The sequence below is a fragment of the Sinocyclocheilus rhinocerous genome, unplaced genomic scaffold, assembly GCF_001515625.1.
Source record: "Sinocyclocheilus rhinocerous isolate Xijiao unplaced genomic scaffold, SAMN03320098_v1.1 scaffold433, whole genome shotgun sequence".
In the NCBI taxonomy this organism is placed as follows: Eukaryota; Metazoa; Chordata; class Actinopteri; order Cypriniformes; family Cyprinidae; genus Sinocyclocheilus; species Sinocyclocheilus rhinocerous.
Genome location: NW_015627897.1, coordinates 98,860 through 117,956, shown reverse-complemented (window position 1 = coordinate 117,956; position 19,097 = coordinate 98,860). Strand labels below are relative to the sequence as shown.

Below are 19,097 nucleotides of genomic sequence, written 5' to 3'. Positions count from 1 at the left end.
TTTGATGTTTATCTGCTTACCCCCAGGGCATCCAAGATGTAGGTGACTTTGTTTCTTCAGTAGAACACATATGATGATTTTTAACTCAAACCGTTGCAGTCTGTCAGTCTTATAATGGAACAAACAAAACCAAATTAAACTCTGCGGCGTGTGACGACACATTGATGTGTAAAGACACTAAACGATCGGTCTGTGCAAGAAACTGAACAGTATTTATATCGTTTTTTACCTCTGATTTTCACCGCAATTTCCAAACTGTCCGAACTGTCCTGCGTGCGTCCTGAGCGCGTTCTCAACAGCCGGCGCCTGACTTCTTCTTCTTCTTGCTTTACGGTGGATTGCAGTTCAGTTCAGACAGTTTGGACATTGCAGTGAAAATCAGAGGTAAAAAACGATATAAATACTGTTCAGTTTCTTGCACAAACCGTTGCAGTCTGTCAGTCATATAATGGAAGTGAATGGGAATCACGGCTTTGAGAGTCAAAAAAACACACACAAACAAAACCAAATTAAACCCTGTGGCTCGTGACGATACATACATCTATCTACAATCTCAATTAGGAGTGTCAAGTGGCAAGTGGCAAGTGACAAGTGACGTGACATGTGGCCAAGTTGACCCATACTCACATTGCAGTGCATCAGAGGAGAGGTAAAAAACGATATAAATACTGTTCAGTTTCTTGCACTGACCGATCGTTTCATGTCTTTACACATCAATGTATCGTCACACGCTGCAGGGTTTAATTTGGTTTTGTTTGTGTGTGTTTTTTTGACTCTCAAAGCCGTGATTCCCATTCACCTCCATTATAAGACTGACAGACTGCAACGGTTTGTGTTAAAAATCTTCGTTTGTGTTCTACTGAAGAAACAAAGTCACCTACATCTTGGATGCCCTGGGGGTAAGCAGATAAACATCAAATTTTCATTTTTGGGTGAACTATCCCTTTAAAGAGTGTGGCAGAGCAATGAAAGAAATATATAATTTGTTCATGTAAAAAAATACATAATAAATGGTATTTAGTGTTAGTATGAACCCTACCTTTATTATACCATTTAATTTTATCATTTGAATGTTCATGTGGCTAAGGTTTTCCGATTGAAATAAAGAACAGAAATGAACAGAAAATAATATGGTTTTGTGGTCTTAATATTTATTTAAATCAATTCTTTTTTGTATTTTTATAGAAATATCTAAAAAACAACACTGTGTTGTTCTATAAAATTCCTCTTCCTCACCCAAACTTTTACTCTTTTCTCGAAACATTTCTCTAAAATGATTCAGTGTGGGGCAGCTTTCGATGGGAAATACAAATTGTACTCACTAATTTGAGTGTGATGAGTAGTTGGCCATAACAGAACACGATGGTGCCGAAAGGAACCGCAAAGCAGAAGCTGAACAAAAATATGACGTAGGATTCGTTGTTGTATTTGTTGTTAGTGGTATACCAGTCAGGTCCACAGGAGCACTGCAAACCTTCAGGTTCTTCAGTAGAACACAAACGAAGATTTTTAACTCAAACCGTTGCAGTCTGTCAGTCATTTTAGTGTCAGGGTTTAATTTGGTTTTGTTTGTGTATGTTTTTTTTGACTCTCAAAGCCGTGATTCCCATTCACCTCCATTATAAGACGGACAGACTGCAACGGTTTGTGTTAAAAATCTTCGTTTGTGTTCTACTGAAGAAACAAAGTCACCTACATCCTGGATGCCCTGGGGGTAAGCAGATAAACATCACATTTTCATTTTGGGGTGAACTATCCCTTTAATTAGATTTCGTGATCATGCTGATCCACTTCCTGTTGCAATTTTAAGGCCATTAATAAAAGAAGTACGCAGTGTGGTAACCTCGAAATCACTTTACTTGCTCTATAGAGCTGCAGTTACAGTTGCATTACTTAAAAACTGCAGATGCAGGATGTGTGAAAAAGGCTTTGGAAATGACTGTCACAAGTTGATTTCAGAGCAAACAAAAGATCAATAACTCACTGCTGTTACATCCGTCCATACTCCACTGACTCCTGTCTCTCCTCAGTCTGCTGTGCTCCACCGCCTGAGGGTTTAATTTGGTTTTGTTTGTGTGTGTTTTTTTGACTCTCAAAGCCGTGATTCCCATTCACCTCCATTATAAGACTGACAGACTGCAACGGTTTGTGTTAAAAATCTTCGTTTGTGTTCTACTGAAGAAACAAAGTCACCTACATCCTGGATGCCCTGGGGGTAAGCAGATAAACATCACATTTTCATTTTGGGGTGAACTATCCCTTTAATTAGATTTCGTGATCATGCTGATCCACTTCCTGTTGCAATTTTAAGGCCATTAATAAAAGAAGTACGCAGTGTGGTAACCTCGAAATCACTTTACTTGCTCTATAGAGCTGCAGTTACAGTTGCATTACTTAAAAACTGCAGATGCAGGATGTGTGAAAAAGGCTTTGGAAATGACTGTCACAAGTTGATTTCAGAGCAAACAAAAGATCAATAACTCACTGCTGTTACATCCGTCCATACTCCACTGTCTCCTGTCTCTCCTCAGTCTGCTGTGCTCCACTGCCTGAGCGATGGCCTCGTTCAGCTGCTGCTCAGAAACCTTCAAACACATGCAAGTTTAGATTTTAGCACTCTCTGACAACTTAGATCTAGCTATGAAGACAAAAGTGTAGGTTTGACTGATCACAGCCATAATGAAGTGTAAATTGTTTTAGCACAGTTTGTGTGAATGTGTGGCTTAGTAAATCAGGCCCGTGATGCTCTCTTGTACGTCTGAAAGGAAAGCAGACCTACTTTTGGGTCGGGGTGTCGACTGATGATGATCTGAACCGGTCCCGGGCTGCACTGACTCAGAACCGTGTACACATCGTTCAGCGTCATGTTGCAAACCACCGTGTCATTGATCTCCATGATCTCATCGCCACATCTGACAAACATTCACATACGACTTACTAACATCCCAGCAACCGCACACATTATTATTACAACATTTCACAGTGCTGCAGTTTGGTTAGTTGTAAAAACCTTCTAGAAACCACACTTAGGAACATAAAAGATGTTGCCATTTATAACATGATGTGCGGTTTATATATTATGGTTACCAAAAATGAACAGTACCCAACTTCAACTTTGGGAAAAGCTACATTTTCAGCTTAATACGTCTACCTTGAAGTAGCATCAAAACATCAATTTAAATAGTTTTTGCTTTAATAAAACCAGACCACATTACTTAGTTAAAATGAGCTAATAACATATTTCTTGAACAATTTGCCACAACTTAACATCCAATCCATTTATATTGTAAAATTTAAGTTAACAATCATTTTGCGTTGAGTCTACATGAATCGTTTTTGTTGTGGGCAGTGGATCTGTAGTTCCCAGCAAGCTTTGCATTGGCATAATTGTTGTAGGCATGCTCACATGCTTATCTAACAGGAACTTAAATCTATTAAATTGGTTCAAGAAAACATTTTTATCATGTTTTACGGGTATAAACTAAATGCATGGATTTTCCTTAATTTAGCAGTATAGTGAAAAAAAATGGTGCAGAAACGGCAAGTAACACATCAGATTAAACAGTAGAAAAAATGAAAGTATTTTCTTGTAAAACATACTCCAATAATCTTTGTTTTATTTATAAAAAAATATTTATAAACTAATATTTAAGTATAGGCCTAATATTTTTGTTAACTACAGGTAGGTGGTTTATTATTATTGTTATTATTATTATTTCCACGAATCATATACTGACTATGACCATTTAAATTTAGACTGGCTAACTAATTATGAAAAAATGTACAAAAGCCAACACTAGGGACTCATATCTATGTCTCTTATTGGCAACACTTTTAAAGATGTGTCAGACCTTAATCGTCCATCCATGTGGGCCACTGATCCTGGTGACAGCGTGTGAATGTAGATTCCTGGACAGCCGCCAGCAGAAGGTACACAGCACAGGCCAATACCTAAACCTACACCAAACTCTGAGCCGATGCAGAAAGCACACATTTAGAAATACTCACATGTTCACTTTCTTCTCAGATGTTTGTAGTCGTAATCTGTTACAATAACATACGATTTTAGCAGGGCTGTAAAGCAATTAGAAATGGCCAAACTGTCCCCTTCAATACTTAATATTTGACAAAAAATTGACAAGTCACATGTTTAGGCTCACCTGCCATTCGTCAATGTCAAAATGACTGAGATGGCCAATCAAATCAAAGAAGACGGGGCTTTACTTTTCACAGAAACCGAGCGGCGCGAGTGCGAGGTAAGAAGCTAAACATGTAATATCTGACAATTATTTTATAATAAAAAATGTCAAATGACTAACAGTAATATCCAGTGATGCAAACTACTTTTTTGTAGACCGTTTTGTTGCTTTGTTTTATTGTTTTGTGTTGTGTTGTGTTGTTTTGTTTTGTTGTTTTGTTGTTTTGTCAAATTTGGCCATTTGGAATTGAAAATATAGGCTGTCATTTCCGTGATCCATTTAATTCATAAAGGAATGCGACGAGGGAAGAAGCATTTTTCTGTTTTGCTTTTTCAACACATTAGGCATACAAATAAGAATGAATGGGTGAATATAGGCTAAGATAAAAAATATTAGCAAACAGTTCAAACAGTAATAATAAGCCTACTTTACAAAAAAAAAATCTTATTATTGTCCTTTTAATGTTCTTCTTTCTTTTTCTTTATTCCCCTAAATCCATTTAAATCCTTGATTTATTTAATTATTGAGATAAAAATAAAGACCTTGAAATAAAGACCATTCCCCGTGGGGTCTGGTCTTTATTTATATTTTACGTCCTAAAACATAGTTCCACCCCAATGTTCTACATGTTTACAATCTTGAAGTTTAGAGATGGCATTCGAAAACTGTATATTTACTACATGTCTGTTCTTGAAATAAAGGCACAAAGCTATTGCACAGCTTCAAAATTTAACACACAAGGGACTATTTTTATACTGCTTTTATTATGTTTTTTGTCCTTTTGAAGTTTGACAGAGCAATTTACTTTTTTTTCTTTCAAAACATCCCACATATCTCCCTTTTTTCCATTGTAGGAGAGAAAATAAAAAAACATGATGACAGAACTTTCATTGGTGAACTATGGCTTTAAGACAAAATTAAAGTATAGATGAGACAACGTCCTTACTGCCAGGTAAGTATTTTTATGAATTTATGCTGTTGTGCAGCTACACAAATAAGACACCGTTTGGCTCTGAAGATGTTTATGCGCAAGGCTCAGACTGAACATGTTTGTGTGAAACTTCAGCAACAGCCGGCTGAAGCTCATCACAATGTTTATCACACCCAAGACAGTGTTCAGTTTTGATAGGGTGTGTTGTGCGTATGTTTCTGAGCCTTCTGCATTAACACAGTTAACCAACAATTGCAATGCAGTTTTTTAAACCAGTCAGAAATGTGTAATTAGAAATGCAGGGATAGTCCATCCATAAATAAAATGTCTGTTATTTACTCTCCCTCATGTCATTCAAACATGTATGATTTTCTTTCTACTGTGAAACACAAAACAAGCAATTCTGAAGCAATTCAAGTCATTTTTACTGTGCAATTATAAGCTTCAAAAAGCATGATAAATCATCATTACAATATCATAAAATTAGTCCATACAACTTTTGCATTATATATACAGTATATAGCTTTGCATGAGAGAAAAAATGAAATTGCATTAAATTTTAATCTTATTAATTGCCTGGTAGATCAATCAAAATCTTTTACTGCGTTTGAAGTGTGTATGTGACGAAACTGTGATCGATGAGATTTGGATACTCACCCTTCTGCAGCGTGATCTCCATCATGACTCTGTCCTGAGCTTTTGCAGGGTTATTGAGGCAGTTATAATCTCCCAGATCAGCACTGACTCGACTGATACTGGTGCTGGAGCTCAGAGATCTGGATCGGCATAACTGAGACACCTGGCCATGGCTGCCTGGCACAGCGCCCATCCGCAGACTGGTCCTCACCACCAGCGTTAACAAACCCTTCTTCACTTGCTTCAGAAAGACAATCACAGTTTATAGCTGGTAAAACCTGATAGATTAATGATAGATCGACATATTGTCTAGGTGGATTAATCAGCTGATATTTGGTCATTTTTTTGACTTTTTTTTATTTTTTTTATATTTTTTAAATATTGTATTAAATAAATGTTTATTTAATATATATATATATAGAGTGAGAGAGAGAGAGAGAGAGAAAGAGAGATACTGATTAAAATAATTATATGCATTTGTAAAATGAGAAATTTTGCTGGGCAAATTGTGATCAGCACAATATTCTTGAGCTTGTTTGTAACATTAACTATATCTGTGATGCAATCTACATTTTAATTTCAATATTTAATTGTATAGAAATCTATAATTTTATAACAATTTTATCATTAAATGTAATTATTTTAATTTTATATGTTTAAATTTATATTTACAGCAAAAATAAGTATATTGTGTGGTATATACACTACTGTGATAAAAATTACTTAAGCCGTGATATATAATTTTGAACATACCAGTGTTGTTATTGAAAAAAAAAATATATATATAATAATAAAATATATATTTTTTAATTATTAATTGATATAATGCTGAAATAAAATATACATATTAGATGAAAAAAATATATACATATTGTATTTTAATTTTTAAAAATAAATATAAGGTGACATATATTTTTCACTTCCAGTTAACCATATTACTGTGGCATTTTCATTTAGTTACTGTTAGCAATGAGCCCTTAAAAAAACCTTTGTCAGTCTACCAATATGCATTATGTGTTTCTTCATTACGTGTGCCAGTTCATTAATTGCAGGTCAACTTTGAAACATGAAGCCATCCAGGTGAGGTTACTCACTTTAAACTTGTGTAAGGCATCTTCATGGGTCAGGCCGTGCAGAGATTCACCATTCAATTCCAGTATCTCGTCTCCTGTAAACCAGAAACACTAATATAGTTTTCTATCCATTTCTGGGTAATGCAGCTGTGAGTGTTGATGGGAAAGCTTCATTTTGAAGTAAGTGTCTGGATAGATCTGGATGCATTACCAATTACAGTGTGATATTTAACTAATGAGCCTACCTTCCTGTAGTCTTCCATCAGCGGCCGCTGCGCCTCCAGGAAAAATGGTCTTCACGTAAATCCCCATTGGGCCGTACATGCTGTCTCTTCCTCCTACTATACTGAATCCCAGGCCCTGGAATACCAGGACAGCGGTTTATATGTTGAGAATTCAATGCGTTGTATTATTTGTTGCAGATACACATTTGGATACCTTTCCATGGCCCTTCATGAGGACAATGTTGGAGATGATGAAGGCCTGCACAGTGCTGCAGGACGGGACCAAGTGTGCTGAACTTAGAGAGCGAGACGGTCTAACCACAGCCTGCAGAGACCAAAAAGAGCACAAATAATGTGGCAAGCAGGTCAAAGACCTACGTTCAGGGTCAAAAAGGACAATATGAGATGTTTTCATTTCATGAAATTCTGCTACCCAGAGCAGTTACATGTGCCATTCCCATGACATTCATTAAAAACAGCCACTCCACTGATGTGGAGAGGGAAAGCACTTTGTAGAGAGCACTTCTAGAGAAGGAGAGATGCTTTGAGCACTTACTGCAACAGCCATTTATTTGATTACCAGTATAATGATGGCCTTATCAAATAAAGTGCAACAGCCAGTCACTGCCATTGTCTCATCCAGAACTGTTCAGGCAAAACACGTTCTGAACTTAGAAACTAAACAGCTGCACCATTGATTTATTTCAGTGTAAACACCCATGACTTATTCACTAACCATCCACAAGCATAATCAGGCACTTTGATATAATAAAACTCATTGTCATTCTTTTAGCAGTAAAGTCAGATTGCATCCTCCATAACTTCACACTCACCATCGGCCTACAAGATGGGGAATTATGCTAGACAAATAGTGATAAGCACATTTTTAAAGCTTGTTTGAACAATTAATTGACTTGCATTATTTGTTGTATACTGTGCAATAAAAATGTTGAGATTTTGCAACCTATGGTATATCTGTGATCTGTAAAAATTAATCATTTAATCATTTAAAATTTGAAAAACTAAATGTAATCATAAAATGCAATTATTTTAATTTTATACTTATATACTTATATTTACAGCTATATATATATATATATATATATATATATATATATATATTGTGTGTGTGTAATGTTATTATGATATAACATTACTTATGCCATGATATATCATTTTGACCATACAGGTATTGTTAACTAAACCTAAAATAATTTTTTTTAAATTGTTAATCGATATATAGCTGAAATAAAATAAAATGTGAATATGTAAACAAAAAAAAAATGTTCATTTCGCAGATAACTTTGGAAATAAAATACATTTGTGTTGAAGTACTAAAATTACAATAACTAAAACAAAAAAAAGGCTAATAAAAATGACAAAAACACTTTACTAAAAAATTACTAAACCTTAAATTCAAAATTACAATGAAAATTTAAAATATATAAGTAAAAGCTCATTTAGATTATTAATCAATAGTAGCTATAGGCCTATTAATAATACTAAAATAACAGTGGGCTACACGTTATAGTGATAGACCATGACAATTTCAGAATGGTCAATTTTTGCAGCTTAGTTTCAATAAATGGTGTGAGCAGACATGGAAGAGAGCTTTATATTATAAACATTAAGTATGTTTATTTGTACCAGACTTTTATTTTAAAATAACAAGGAAAATCCTAGCTAGGATACAAAACAAATTCAGTTTGCGATTCACTTACAGTCATGACCATATTTGATTTTACATTTCTCTCACTTAAATCTTATAAGACTTCACGCAAGGCTGTTCACGCAGAATGCATTTTTCCATTCCAGTGCACTACTTTTGCATTGTTTTCTATGTAAACGCACTAGACAGACGTGCGGTGCAGTGCTCAAATTAAAATAAGTTTTAAAAAACACATCTCGAGAACTTGCGTTTTTTCCCCATTCCACTGGCCAATGCAGCACAAAATGCATTCTGAAAAACAGTTAACAGTAGCCATTGACTTCCATAGTATGGAAAAAATACTATGGAAGTCAATGGCTACCATCAACTGTTTAGTTACCAACATTCTTCAACCCCTTAACTGTCACCGTCCCGCCACCGGGATGCCTAAGTTTACTTCAATATCTTATGATTAAATCCTAATCTAATCATGACAAACTATATATTGTTGGAAAGGTCTAAGACCCTTAAATCGATATTTTACCACTGTTTGTTGTTTAACATGATGTAGGAACAGTAATAGATTAATTTATGTGATTTAATAGTGCACCTCAAAACATATACATCATGACAGGAGTTCTGACCTTTGTCACAAAAATTCTTTTTTGTGAAAATTTTTCGTGGAAATGGTACTTTAAAATCTTTTAGTGGGCTCCTCCCCCTTAGTGGGGGTGTCGTATTACAAAATGAATTACGTCTTTTAGAATCAAAACTTTTTATAATATTGACAATATACATATCGTTGGAAAGGTCTGCGTCTCACAATTCCATATTTATGGTTATTTTGTGACAGAAATAATATTGAGAGAGAAATTTATACATTTGTGACAGAAAAATGCATTAAAAAAAAATTCAGTGGAGTTTATGGCACCCGGTGGCTATTTGTGGTATAACGTCTAAATAAAATTGCATAGGAACCTCAATTTGTTTTATATCAACTTCAAATTTGGAACTCCTTTTTGTGATGTCAAACCTGTGATACACTCTTATATTAATGACTTTGTGGCAGATGGAATCGGATAAACATAATGAAAATAAGTTATATGAAACAAATCCTACTGTAAGATTTTTTTTATTTTTTTTTACTTATTTTAAATCTAGGTATGACCAAGTTGGTTTTACAAGGTGTCTTTTAGGTCATACAAGATTTACACATGGATATTTATTAAAAGGTGAAGAACCACCATCATGCCTGACTTGCTAAACTAAAATGACTGTGAAGCATATTTTATTGGATTGTACTGTTTTTAATGTAAATAGACAACTGTTTTATTCAGAGGTGTGTCTAACTGATTTATTTAAAAATGTATCACCTGGATGTATTTTTGTCTAGTGTACATCTGAAATGTCTTTTATAACCTTTTGTTATAATAATAATAATAATAATAATACATTTTATTTGTAATGCACCTTTCTTAATACTCAAAGCACTAATATCAAAAATAAAATCATAGTAATAGTCATACATTAAAAGCTTCAGTAAAAAGCTGACAGTCCGTGTAACAATGATAGCCCAGGCCGTACTTCTGAATAATCTGCCCAAGAGGCAGCATGTAAATACTAAATAGAACAGGTCCCAAAACTGACCCCTGGGGGACACCCTGACACAAAGGCGCAGTCTGAGATATCAGTCTAGTACCCAGGCAAACAAACTGAGAATGTTCTGAAAGATAAGATTTAAACCAGTTCAACACAGTTCCAGATAGACCAATCCATCTATGTAGTCTGTCCAGTAATATGCTATGACATATCGTATCGAATGCAGCACTAAGATCTAACAGAACCAAAATTCCACAAGCCCCAGAATCAGCTATAACGAGAAGGTCATTCAAGACCCTAACTAAAGCAGTCTCCGTCCTATGTCCAGACCTAAACCCAGATTGAAAAGTGTCTAAGTGGTGACAGTTAAGAGGTTAGAATATCTTCTTTTGTGCTCAACAGAAGAAAGAAACTCATACAGGTTTGGAACAACTTGAGGGTGAGTAAACAATAATGACCGAATTTTCATTTTTGGGTGAACTATCCCTTTAATGTGACCCAAACAGTCCAGATTCTGTGCCTCTCCCGCCCTCACCTGTGGAATGCTGTGAGGGAATTCCAGCTGCTGAGAGAGAGACTTCCTGTTGCCGTAAAAGCCTGCGGTGGCGTGGGCGGGACACAGGAACAGCTCTGGCGTCTTCATAATGATGGTATCCAAGTCTCCGATCCAGTATGGGTGAACGCCTAAAACCATGTGGACATGTGGAGTTACATAAGACGTGCTCTCGATGTTGGACGATGTGAACAGCATGTGAGTACAACATCATATGTTTATGTTCAGGAGCACAAAAACATGTTCACATCTCCTGTTGGATATTCTCAAGAGTTTATGAAGTTGTGTAATAAAAAAAGGCCGCTCTTCTTCAGTGCAGTGTTGCATGTGTGTGGTCAGCGCTTGAACTGGGATTAGCACAGTTGAGTTATACTGTAAACAAATACTGAGAGATGGATTGGGATAGTGCTATGACTCTCGTGTTCATGCAGGTTTGTCTCACTGGTGGAGTTGAAGCGAGATCTCTTGCAGGACGTCTCTTGGCAGCTCTGATCCTCGTTGTCGCAGTTCTTGCTGTCATCGTCTGACACCTTAATAACTGGCATCTGCAAACATACACATGGTATATTAGGATGCTAGAAGAAATAGTATTCTAGAAATCATTTAGAAATAGGGCTGGGTGGTATGACAAATACAGTAGATATGTGTCGACTGAAAGAGATTGTACTGTATTCTTTATTTCAGTGTGTATATCAGTGGACATGGCGGCAAAATGTTATGGAGCAAAAAAACAGATTTCTTGAGCAGCAAATCAGCATATTAGAATGATTTCTGAAGGATCATGTGACACTGAAGACTGGAGTAATGATGCTGAAAATTCAGCTTTGAAATCACAGGGATAAATAACATTTTAAATTGTATCCAAATAGAAAGGAGATTTTTTAAATTGTAATAATATTATATAATATTACTGTTTTTACTGTACCTTTGTTCAAAGAATTGCAGCTTTGGTGAGCATAAGAGACTTCAAAACCATTAAAAAAATGATAATAATAATAATTAAAAAATAAAAAATAAGATATAAATAAGGCAGAAACTGGCATCCATATATCCATTTCAGTCATACTACCCACCCCTCTTTGGAAACACAACATATGACCCTAATTAAGCTAAAGATCACAAAGACCACTTTGAAAATGAGGATTTTCCAGCTGAAGGGAAAAACAGAGTATGCTCCCCACCTTCAAGTTATTGTTGTTTCCCATTGCCTCCTTTTCTCCATAAGTGTAGCCAAGCTGGTCTGATTCATTGATATTAGCGAACAGAGCTCTGCTTTCACATGGAGAGAAACCCTGCAGTACACAAACAACAGATAAACATGCTACGATTCTCCTGAAAATCTGAATGGGTCGTACCAAAAAAAACCTGTACCATTCTGTACTATTCTGTGTCTCTTTTTCCATCCTGAATTAAATTAGTTTCTGCTGCATCTGGGATCTGCTCAATGTCTTGAATGGATTCTGTGTTGGTTAAGGTCTGTTTAATCACATTTGACTTGTGTGTTATAGATCTGCTCAAAGAGAGGTCGAACCAAGTATGCTTAGCTGGTTATGTGCGGTTTGCTAAGGTAAGCTTCACTATTACTAAACCCATAACCCATGAGTATTAAACTTTGGTTGTAACTTGTCTCACACCAACGATTCTCCTGAAAATCTGAATGGGTCGTACCAAAAAAAACCTGTACCATTCTGTACTATTCTGTGTCTCTTTTTCCATCCTGAATTAAATTAGTTTCTGCTGCATCTGGGATCTGCTCAATGTCTTGAATGGATTCTGTGTTGGTTAAGGTCTGTTTAATCACATTTGACTTGTGTGTTATAGATCTGCTCAAAGAGAGGTCGAACCAAGTATGCTTAGCTGGTTATGTGCTGTTTGCTAAGGTAAGCATCCCTATTACTATTTTTTATACTTTAGGTCAGTGATTTGAAGAAACCATAATTGATTATAACTTGTCTCACACCATTTGCGCAACAGATTATACCTCAAATCATGTTGCTTTTGGAAGAGAAGTGTATTTTTATTTTTATAAGTGATCAGACATACAATTTTGTTTACATTGAAAAAGGATCCAAACCATATCTAGTAAATTAACACTGGGCTCTTTTGACTTACGCCAGGAAATACCCACCTAGTAACCATATATTTTAAATATATGTTGTAAACAGTGAAGCTCAATAAAATATATTTTTATATTTAAAAAAAATAAATGTAGTTTTAACCTTCATATACCAAAATAGACTTCAAAATGTATTTCAAGGGCAAGAAAATACATTTCCGATCTTAAAGTAGCCTACATTTAGGCTAAATGCATATATATATATATATTGTAAGCTATGTTATACTGTATGTTTACACGAGTTATAGACAGCTAAGTTTTTCTTCAAATGTGAGATGTATTTTTTTTTTTGCTGAAATACTGTATAGAGGGCAAAATCTATCCTTTTAAAAAATATATTTATATTTTTTAAAAACATTTTTAAAAAATGGCAAAAATATGTATTGTTAGAAAATATATTTACATATAATTTTAAACATATTTTAACAAATGGTTTTTTGGCTATTTTATGTATATTTTAAATGTATTTGAAAACATATTTTTTGATGTTTGCATTCACATTTTCTTCAATTAATGTAAACCTCATGAAAATTGTTGACATTCATTGTATCTTCTTTTTGTAATGTTTATCTTATTTGAATAAATATAACCTATATCTCAGAACTACAAAGCAAAATGGTTCATTTTACTGAAAATAATCATGCAATGATTAAAAATGTTTCAGAGTTCCTACATTTTTCCAAAGCAGACAGTTTCCTGATATTTTTGAACTTCACTGATTAGTTTAAGCATTTCTGTAATATGGCTAATTGAAACCATTCTCAACTAAACAGCACGCTCATTTTGTTGGATTTTTCAAATTAAACAAGAACAATAGATGGTTTGTTTCACAGAAATAACCTCCTAATTTTTGCAGGGCAATGTCCACCAACTCTCAGAGGCATAGCTGAGTTTGTGGGAGTGCAGGAGTTTTTTGGGATCTCGGTCGGTCGTCTGACATTTTCAGAATGCTTAGAAAAGACGTTGATCTATCCCAACCCACAGAACTGGCCTCAGATCAGATCAGAGGAATGTTTTGATGTTTGTAATGGACAAACAGCTGATAAAGTCTTACTTCAGTCTTCAGCACAGGCCTTTTCTCTGGATCAGCCTCCGGTTTTGTTTGATCGTTTATAATCTGTCCGTTAAATGGGGCAAGTCTGTCTCCAAAGTAGATGTAAGTGTCCCTAGAGACAGAAAACAACAGAATATGTGCATTATGGCACTTATGTTTACGCTGTAATATGCTGAGAGCTGTGTGTATGTGCGGTGTATGTTTACACACATGCATTTTTCATGGGAACATGTGAATAGGACATTTGTTAGAGGGTTCAACAGTAAGGATAGACAGATGGACAAGGGTCAGTGTGAGCACTTATATAAATTATATAAGTGATACATATAGTTTTTTTATTATTATAAATATTTTACTACTAATAATAATAATATGCATTATTATTATTATCATTTTTAATAGTATTATTATAAGAGTTGATTAACATTTTATTATTTTTAATTAAATAAATTGTATTTATAATAGTATTATTATAATTGTTTTTATTTCATGTATATGATTTTATTTAGTTACACCATACACCTCATTTATTATTATTATTATTATTATTATTATTATTATTATTATTGTTGTTAAGTTAATTAACAAAATAATTACTTTAATTACAATGTATTATTATTATTATTATTATTATTATTATTATTACTTAATGTAAAGAATTTTATTTAGTTACACCATACAGTTCATTTGTTATTAACATTGTTATTATTATTATTATTATTAAATTAATAAACATTTTAATTTGTTTTAATTAATTACAGTTAATAAAAAATACTGTTTCACTTCTTTCATTTAATTTAAATAATTTAATTTTGTTAATTTTATTTTAGTTCCTCAATATACTTCATGTATTATTCTTATTCTTATTCTTTTATTATTGATTTAATTAACATTTTAATCACATTTAAATATTAAATTTTATTAATAAATATTAATTTATTATTTATTATTTTTATGTAATTTAGAGAGTTCCTCTATGTACTGAGGAGATTGCTTCATAAGCTTCGATTACAGCATGAACCATTATTTAACATTTCATAATAATAGTTATCGTTTGTAAATTTTTCTTTAAGGATTTACTTTGAAACAATTTTCACTCATAAATAATTACACATAAACTGCAAGTAACACGTTGAATTAAAGATGAAATAAACACTGAAATATGAATTCTTGTAAAACTCGTTATCTTTTTTTTTTTTTACAGTGTATCAACTATAAAAAATTGCTTCAGTGAAATAGTAAAAATTGCTTCAGTGAAAGATCCTTATTGTTGAACCCTGTGTTTGGACAACATATAAAGCAGTCAAAATGAGCTGATTATCACCTGTGTAAGTCTTGTCCAACAGACGCACCATTGTTGCTGGACTGAAGTTTGTTATCACCCGCTTGCAGACCCTCCTCCCGCGAGGCGACACACATTCTCCAGAAACTGCTTTCCTGTTCCAGAGGAGCCATCAGATCAGTCAGACAAAGGCACTACTATTCCTCCATATAAAAAGAGCTGTTAACAACCAAAAAAATCTACGGTTTGACAGCTGAGGTAAATGTGACCATAATAGCTGTGTTTTATTAGACCATGAACCACATCAGTGACCTTTACAGGCCCCGCTATAAAGAGCTGCAATGTTTCACAGAATGAACTAGATGGGAGTTAAAGAGAGCAGGAGAGAGCAGGGTAACTTCATATGTGAAGGGCTAAGGAAACAAAAATCATCATGATCAAAACTGTTAAAATCTTCAGTCCCGCTTTTGCTTGAAATACCATAGCATACTACTCATACTATTTCTGCAGCATGCAGTATGCTTGCTGTGCACAGTATGCGAATGTTCTGTTTGCATGAAATATTCAGATGATCAATTGTGAAACACTGTATCCCACAATGCAGTATGGTTGACTTGACCTTTCATTGTCAGTCTTATAAATAAATCATTTGGCTGTGATTTTTACATCTCCTTCTTGATGTTTTTTCACCTTAATGGCAAAGACAAAAAAAGATTTTATATATATATATATATATATATATATATATATATATACACACACACACACACACACACAGGTACATCTCAAAACATTAGAATATCGTGAAAAAGTTCATTTTTTTAACTTATTTCAAAAAGTGAAACTTTCATATATTCTAGATTCATTACATGTAAAGTAAAACATTTCAAAAGTTTGTTTTGTTTTTTGATGATTAGAGCTTACAGCTCATGAAAGTCAAAAATCCAGTATCTCAAAATATTAGAATATTTACATTTGAGTTTCATTAAATGACCATCCCTACAGTATAAATCGGGGTATCTCTTGTTTTTTGAAACCACAATAATAGGGGAAGACTGCTGACTTGGCAATGGTCCAGAAGACAATCATTGACACCCTCCACAAAGAGGGTAAGTCACAGAAGGTCATTACTGAAAGGGGTGGCTGTTCACAGAGTGCTGTATCAAAGCATATTAAATGCAAAGTTGACTGGAAGGAAGAAATTGGGTAGGAAAAGGTGCACAAGCAACAGGGATGACCGCAAGCTTGAGAATGCTGTCAAGCAAAGCCGATTCAAACACTTGGGAGAGCTTCACAAGGAGTGGACTGAAGCTGGAGTCAGTGCATCAAGAGGCACCACGCTCAGACTTCTTCAGGAAAAGGAATACCAAGCATTTAAAAATATTATATATATATATATATATATATATATATACATAATGTAAGTGTTCAAACATCTATAGCTACCCAAAAGTATTCACATTTGGAAAATGAGTGATGGAAACTTAAATGCAGGTCTGACAGAAGTTCATTCTACCTGTGACACCACTTCTGTGATGTCATCAGATGCAACCAATAGGCAAGCCCAGCTGCTGTGATGTCATCAGGAACACATACCTTGATGGAGAAGGACCTCCTCATAGTTCTTTTGGGGTCCTCCTGGCCCCTCTGAGGCGCCTGGATGCTGACGCTCCTCGTCATGTATTTTTCTGAATTTCCCATGGACCCTTCCAGCGGGTCCCTGCGGTGTGTCTCCTCCAGCCCGCCATCCCAGGGCTCACGGTACCTCTCTTCTGGACTGGACGCGTCCTCATTGGTGCTGGAGCTGCAGATGATGAGCGACCGTGACAGGATGGCTAGTTTCTTGGAGCGCAGTCCCGCTTTGCCCCTCTCCATCCTCTTGGTTCTCCTCCTGTGATGCAGCTGCTGTTGGTGGGAGTTTCTCAGAGGCAGGATGGCCACAGAGGGAGGTTCTCTCCCAGGATGCATCACTGCTAATGGAGGGGGCCGCTCTGCAGGCGAGAGCAATTAGAAAATTCAGTTAGGAGTCCATTCTGCCATCCTCCCGTGGCCTAAGTGTTCTCAGAAATCACAGAGGCTACAGACGCAGATAAGAGCGCTTTCTTCTCTGATCCATGATGGAGGAAAAAAGAGAAAGTATTGCCCCATGACTGTGAGAGAGTTTGTGTGTGTGTGTGTGTGTGTGTGTGTGTGTATTCAAAAGGAGGGAAATACACAAGTGAAATGGACTGCACAGCCACAGACATAAAAAAATAAAATAAAAATAATACAGTAAAATAAAATCAAAATTGAAATAGAAATAAAATAGAATAGAATAAAATATAAAATAAAATAAAAACAAATCTGTCCTTATTTACTCACCCTCATGCTGTTTTAATTCCAAATGGTAAAAAGTTGTATATAAAACAAAAATTATTTCAGTACATTTTACAAGAAAATACACTGTAAAAATTATTTTTCAAAGTTGTAAATAAAGATGACTGAAGTACTGAAGTTTAAACGAAAATACTATTTTTGTCTTTCTAACAATTTCACATTTTATTCAGTGTTGCTTGCCATTTCTTCATAATTGTTTGTGAAATTTACTATCAGTTTCTGAGTGAAAACTGTTTATACACCACATTTTTTTCAGTGTACTTCAAAATGTTGTATTTAATTCAGTGTTACTTGCCTTTCCTTTGTATTCATTTGTGAAATTTACTAGCAATTTCTGAGTGAAAATTGTTTCAAAGTAATGCTACACCATTTGCTTGTTTTTTTTCAGTGCATAATATGCTGGGGGGGGTTTCAATTAAGCACAGAAGAATGCATCATGCAGCCCTTTTTCAGACAAACAATCGTTCAAAGTGACAAAGTCTTCAAAAAGGACAAAAAAGCACCATGAAGTCCCATAAAATTTGAGCTCTTTTAATCCTTTTTTGGAGTTTGACAGATACAGTCACTTTAACCTGTTGTAATAAAACATAAAGATACTTCCAAATCTTCCTTTTGAAGGAAAAAATAACATCATACAAGTTTGGACTGACATGAGGGTTAGTTAACAAAGACAGAAATTTTATTTTTGGTTGAAATGTCCCTTTAAGAGATTTTGAAAATTTTGATCTTGGCTCTTCATTTATATGAAAGACTGTCAAGTTACTTTTTCTAATTAGAAAACCCGGTCTGATGCAAATCTATCAACAGAAATATATTATCTGTACAATACTGAGGAGTCTAAACCTAATGGTTTTGTTGTTTTCTTACCTCACAGGCATGACGGGATCCGTCATGCATTATAAATGACCGGCTGCACATACATTACCAGTCACGTGAGATGAGCTCATATTCACGCTGACATGTGGGAATATACTGTGACTGCTTGCGTCTAAATCGTGATGTACTTTGGTGAGAATGATGTCATAGTCACCTGCTGGTGATAGCAAGCATTACTGCACCACAAAGAGAAAATCGCATGTGCAACGTTCCCTTTCAGGAACTCGAGCTGCATCGAAACGCTACGGGAACGCCTCCAGCGTGACCACGCTCTGAATCACATGTGTAATCAGTCCAATGGATAGGCGAGACGTCACGGGCGGGGTGACTTAGCGACCAGGAAGCATAAAAGCACGTGCGGTGAAACCGGCATCAGCTTTCTGTCAATCAGCAAGCGCTCTTGTGTGTGTCAGTCTTATTTGGTGTTGTCTGCGGACCGTCATTCTCGCTGGATAGTCTCTGTCTAAAACATCCTGACGCCTAAGGCCTATAGGACTTCTGAGGGCCAGCTCCCTCTGGGGAAGAGCGGT

At 35.1% G+C, this 19,097-nt stretch overlaps 1 protein-coding gene across 1 annotated transcript in view; it reads right to left on the bottom strand.

Moving 5' to 3' along the window:
- Positions 1-19,097, bottom strand: part of LOC107737007 (pro-interleukin-16-like) — a 61,243-nt gene that overhangs the window by 22,139 nt on the left and 20,007 nt on the right. The window contains exons 2-16 of the mRNA XM_016548404.1: positions 16,912-17,306; positions 15,358-15,470; positions 14,034-14,145; positions 12,045-12,155; positions 11,306-11,408; positions 10,846-10,994; positions 7,278-7,388; positions 7,085-7,199; positions 6,861-6,934; positions 5,788-6,007; positions 3,852-3,969; positions 2,780-2,912; positions 2,486-2,585; positions 2,361-2,365; positions 1,985-2,048 (exon numbers count right to left, since the gene is read on the bottom strand). Coding sequence (XP_016403890.1) covers positions 1,985-2,048; positions 2,361-2,365; positions 2,486-2,585; positions 2,780-2,912; positions 3,852-3,969; positions 5,788-6,007; positions 6,861-6,934; positions 7,085-7,199; positions 7,278-7,388; positions 10,846-10,994; positions 11,306-11,408; positions 12,045-12,155; positions 14,034-14,145; positions 15,358-15,470; positions 16,912-17,306 — 1,923 coding nt within the window. The remainder of the gene's footprint in view (positions 1-1,984; positions 2,049-2,360; positions 2,366-2,485; positions 2,586-2,779; positions 2,913-3,851; positions 3,970-5,787; positions 6,008-6,860; positions 6,935-7,084; positions 7,200-7,277; positions 7,389-10,845; positions 10,995-11,305; positions 11,409-12,044; positions 12,156-14,033; positions 14,146-15,357; positions 15,471-16,911; positions 17,307-19,097) is intronic.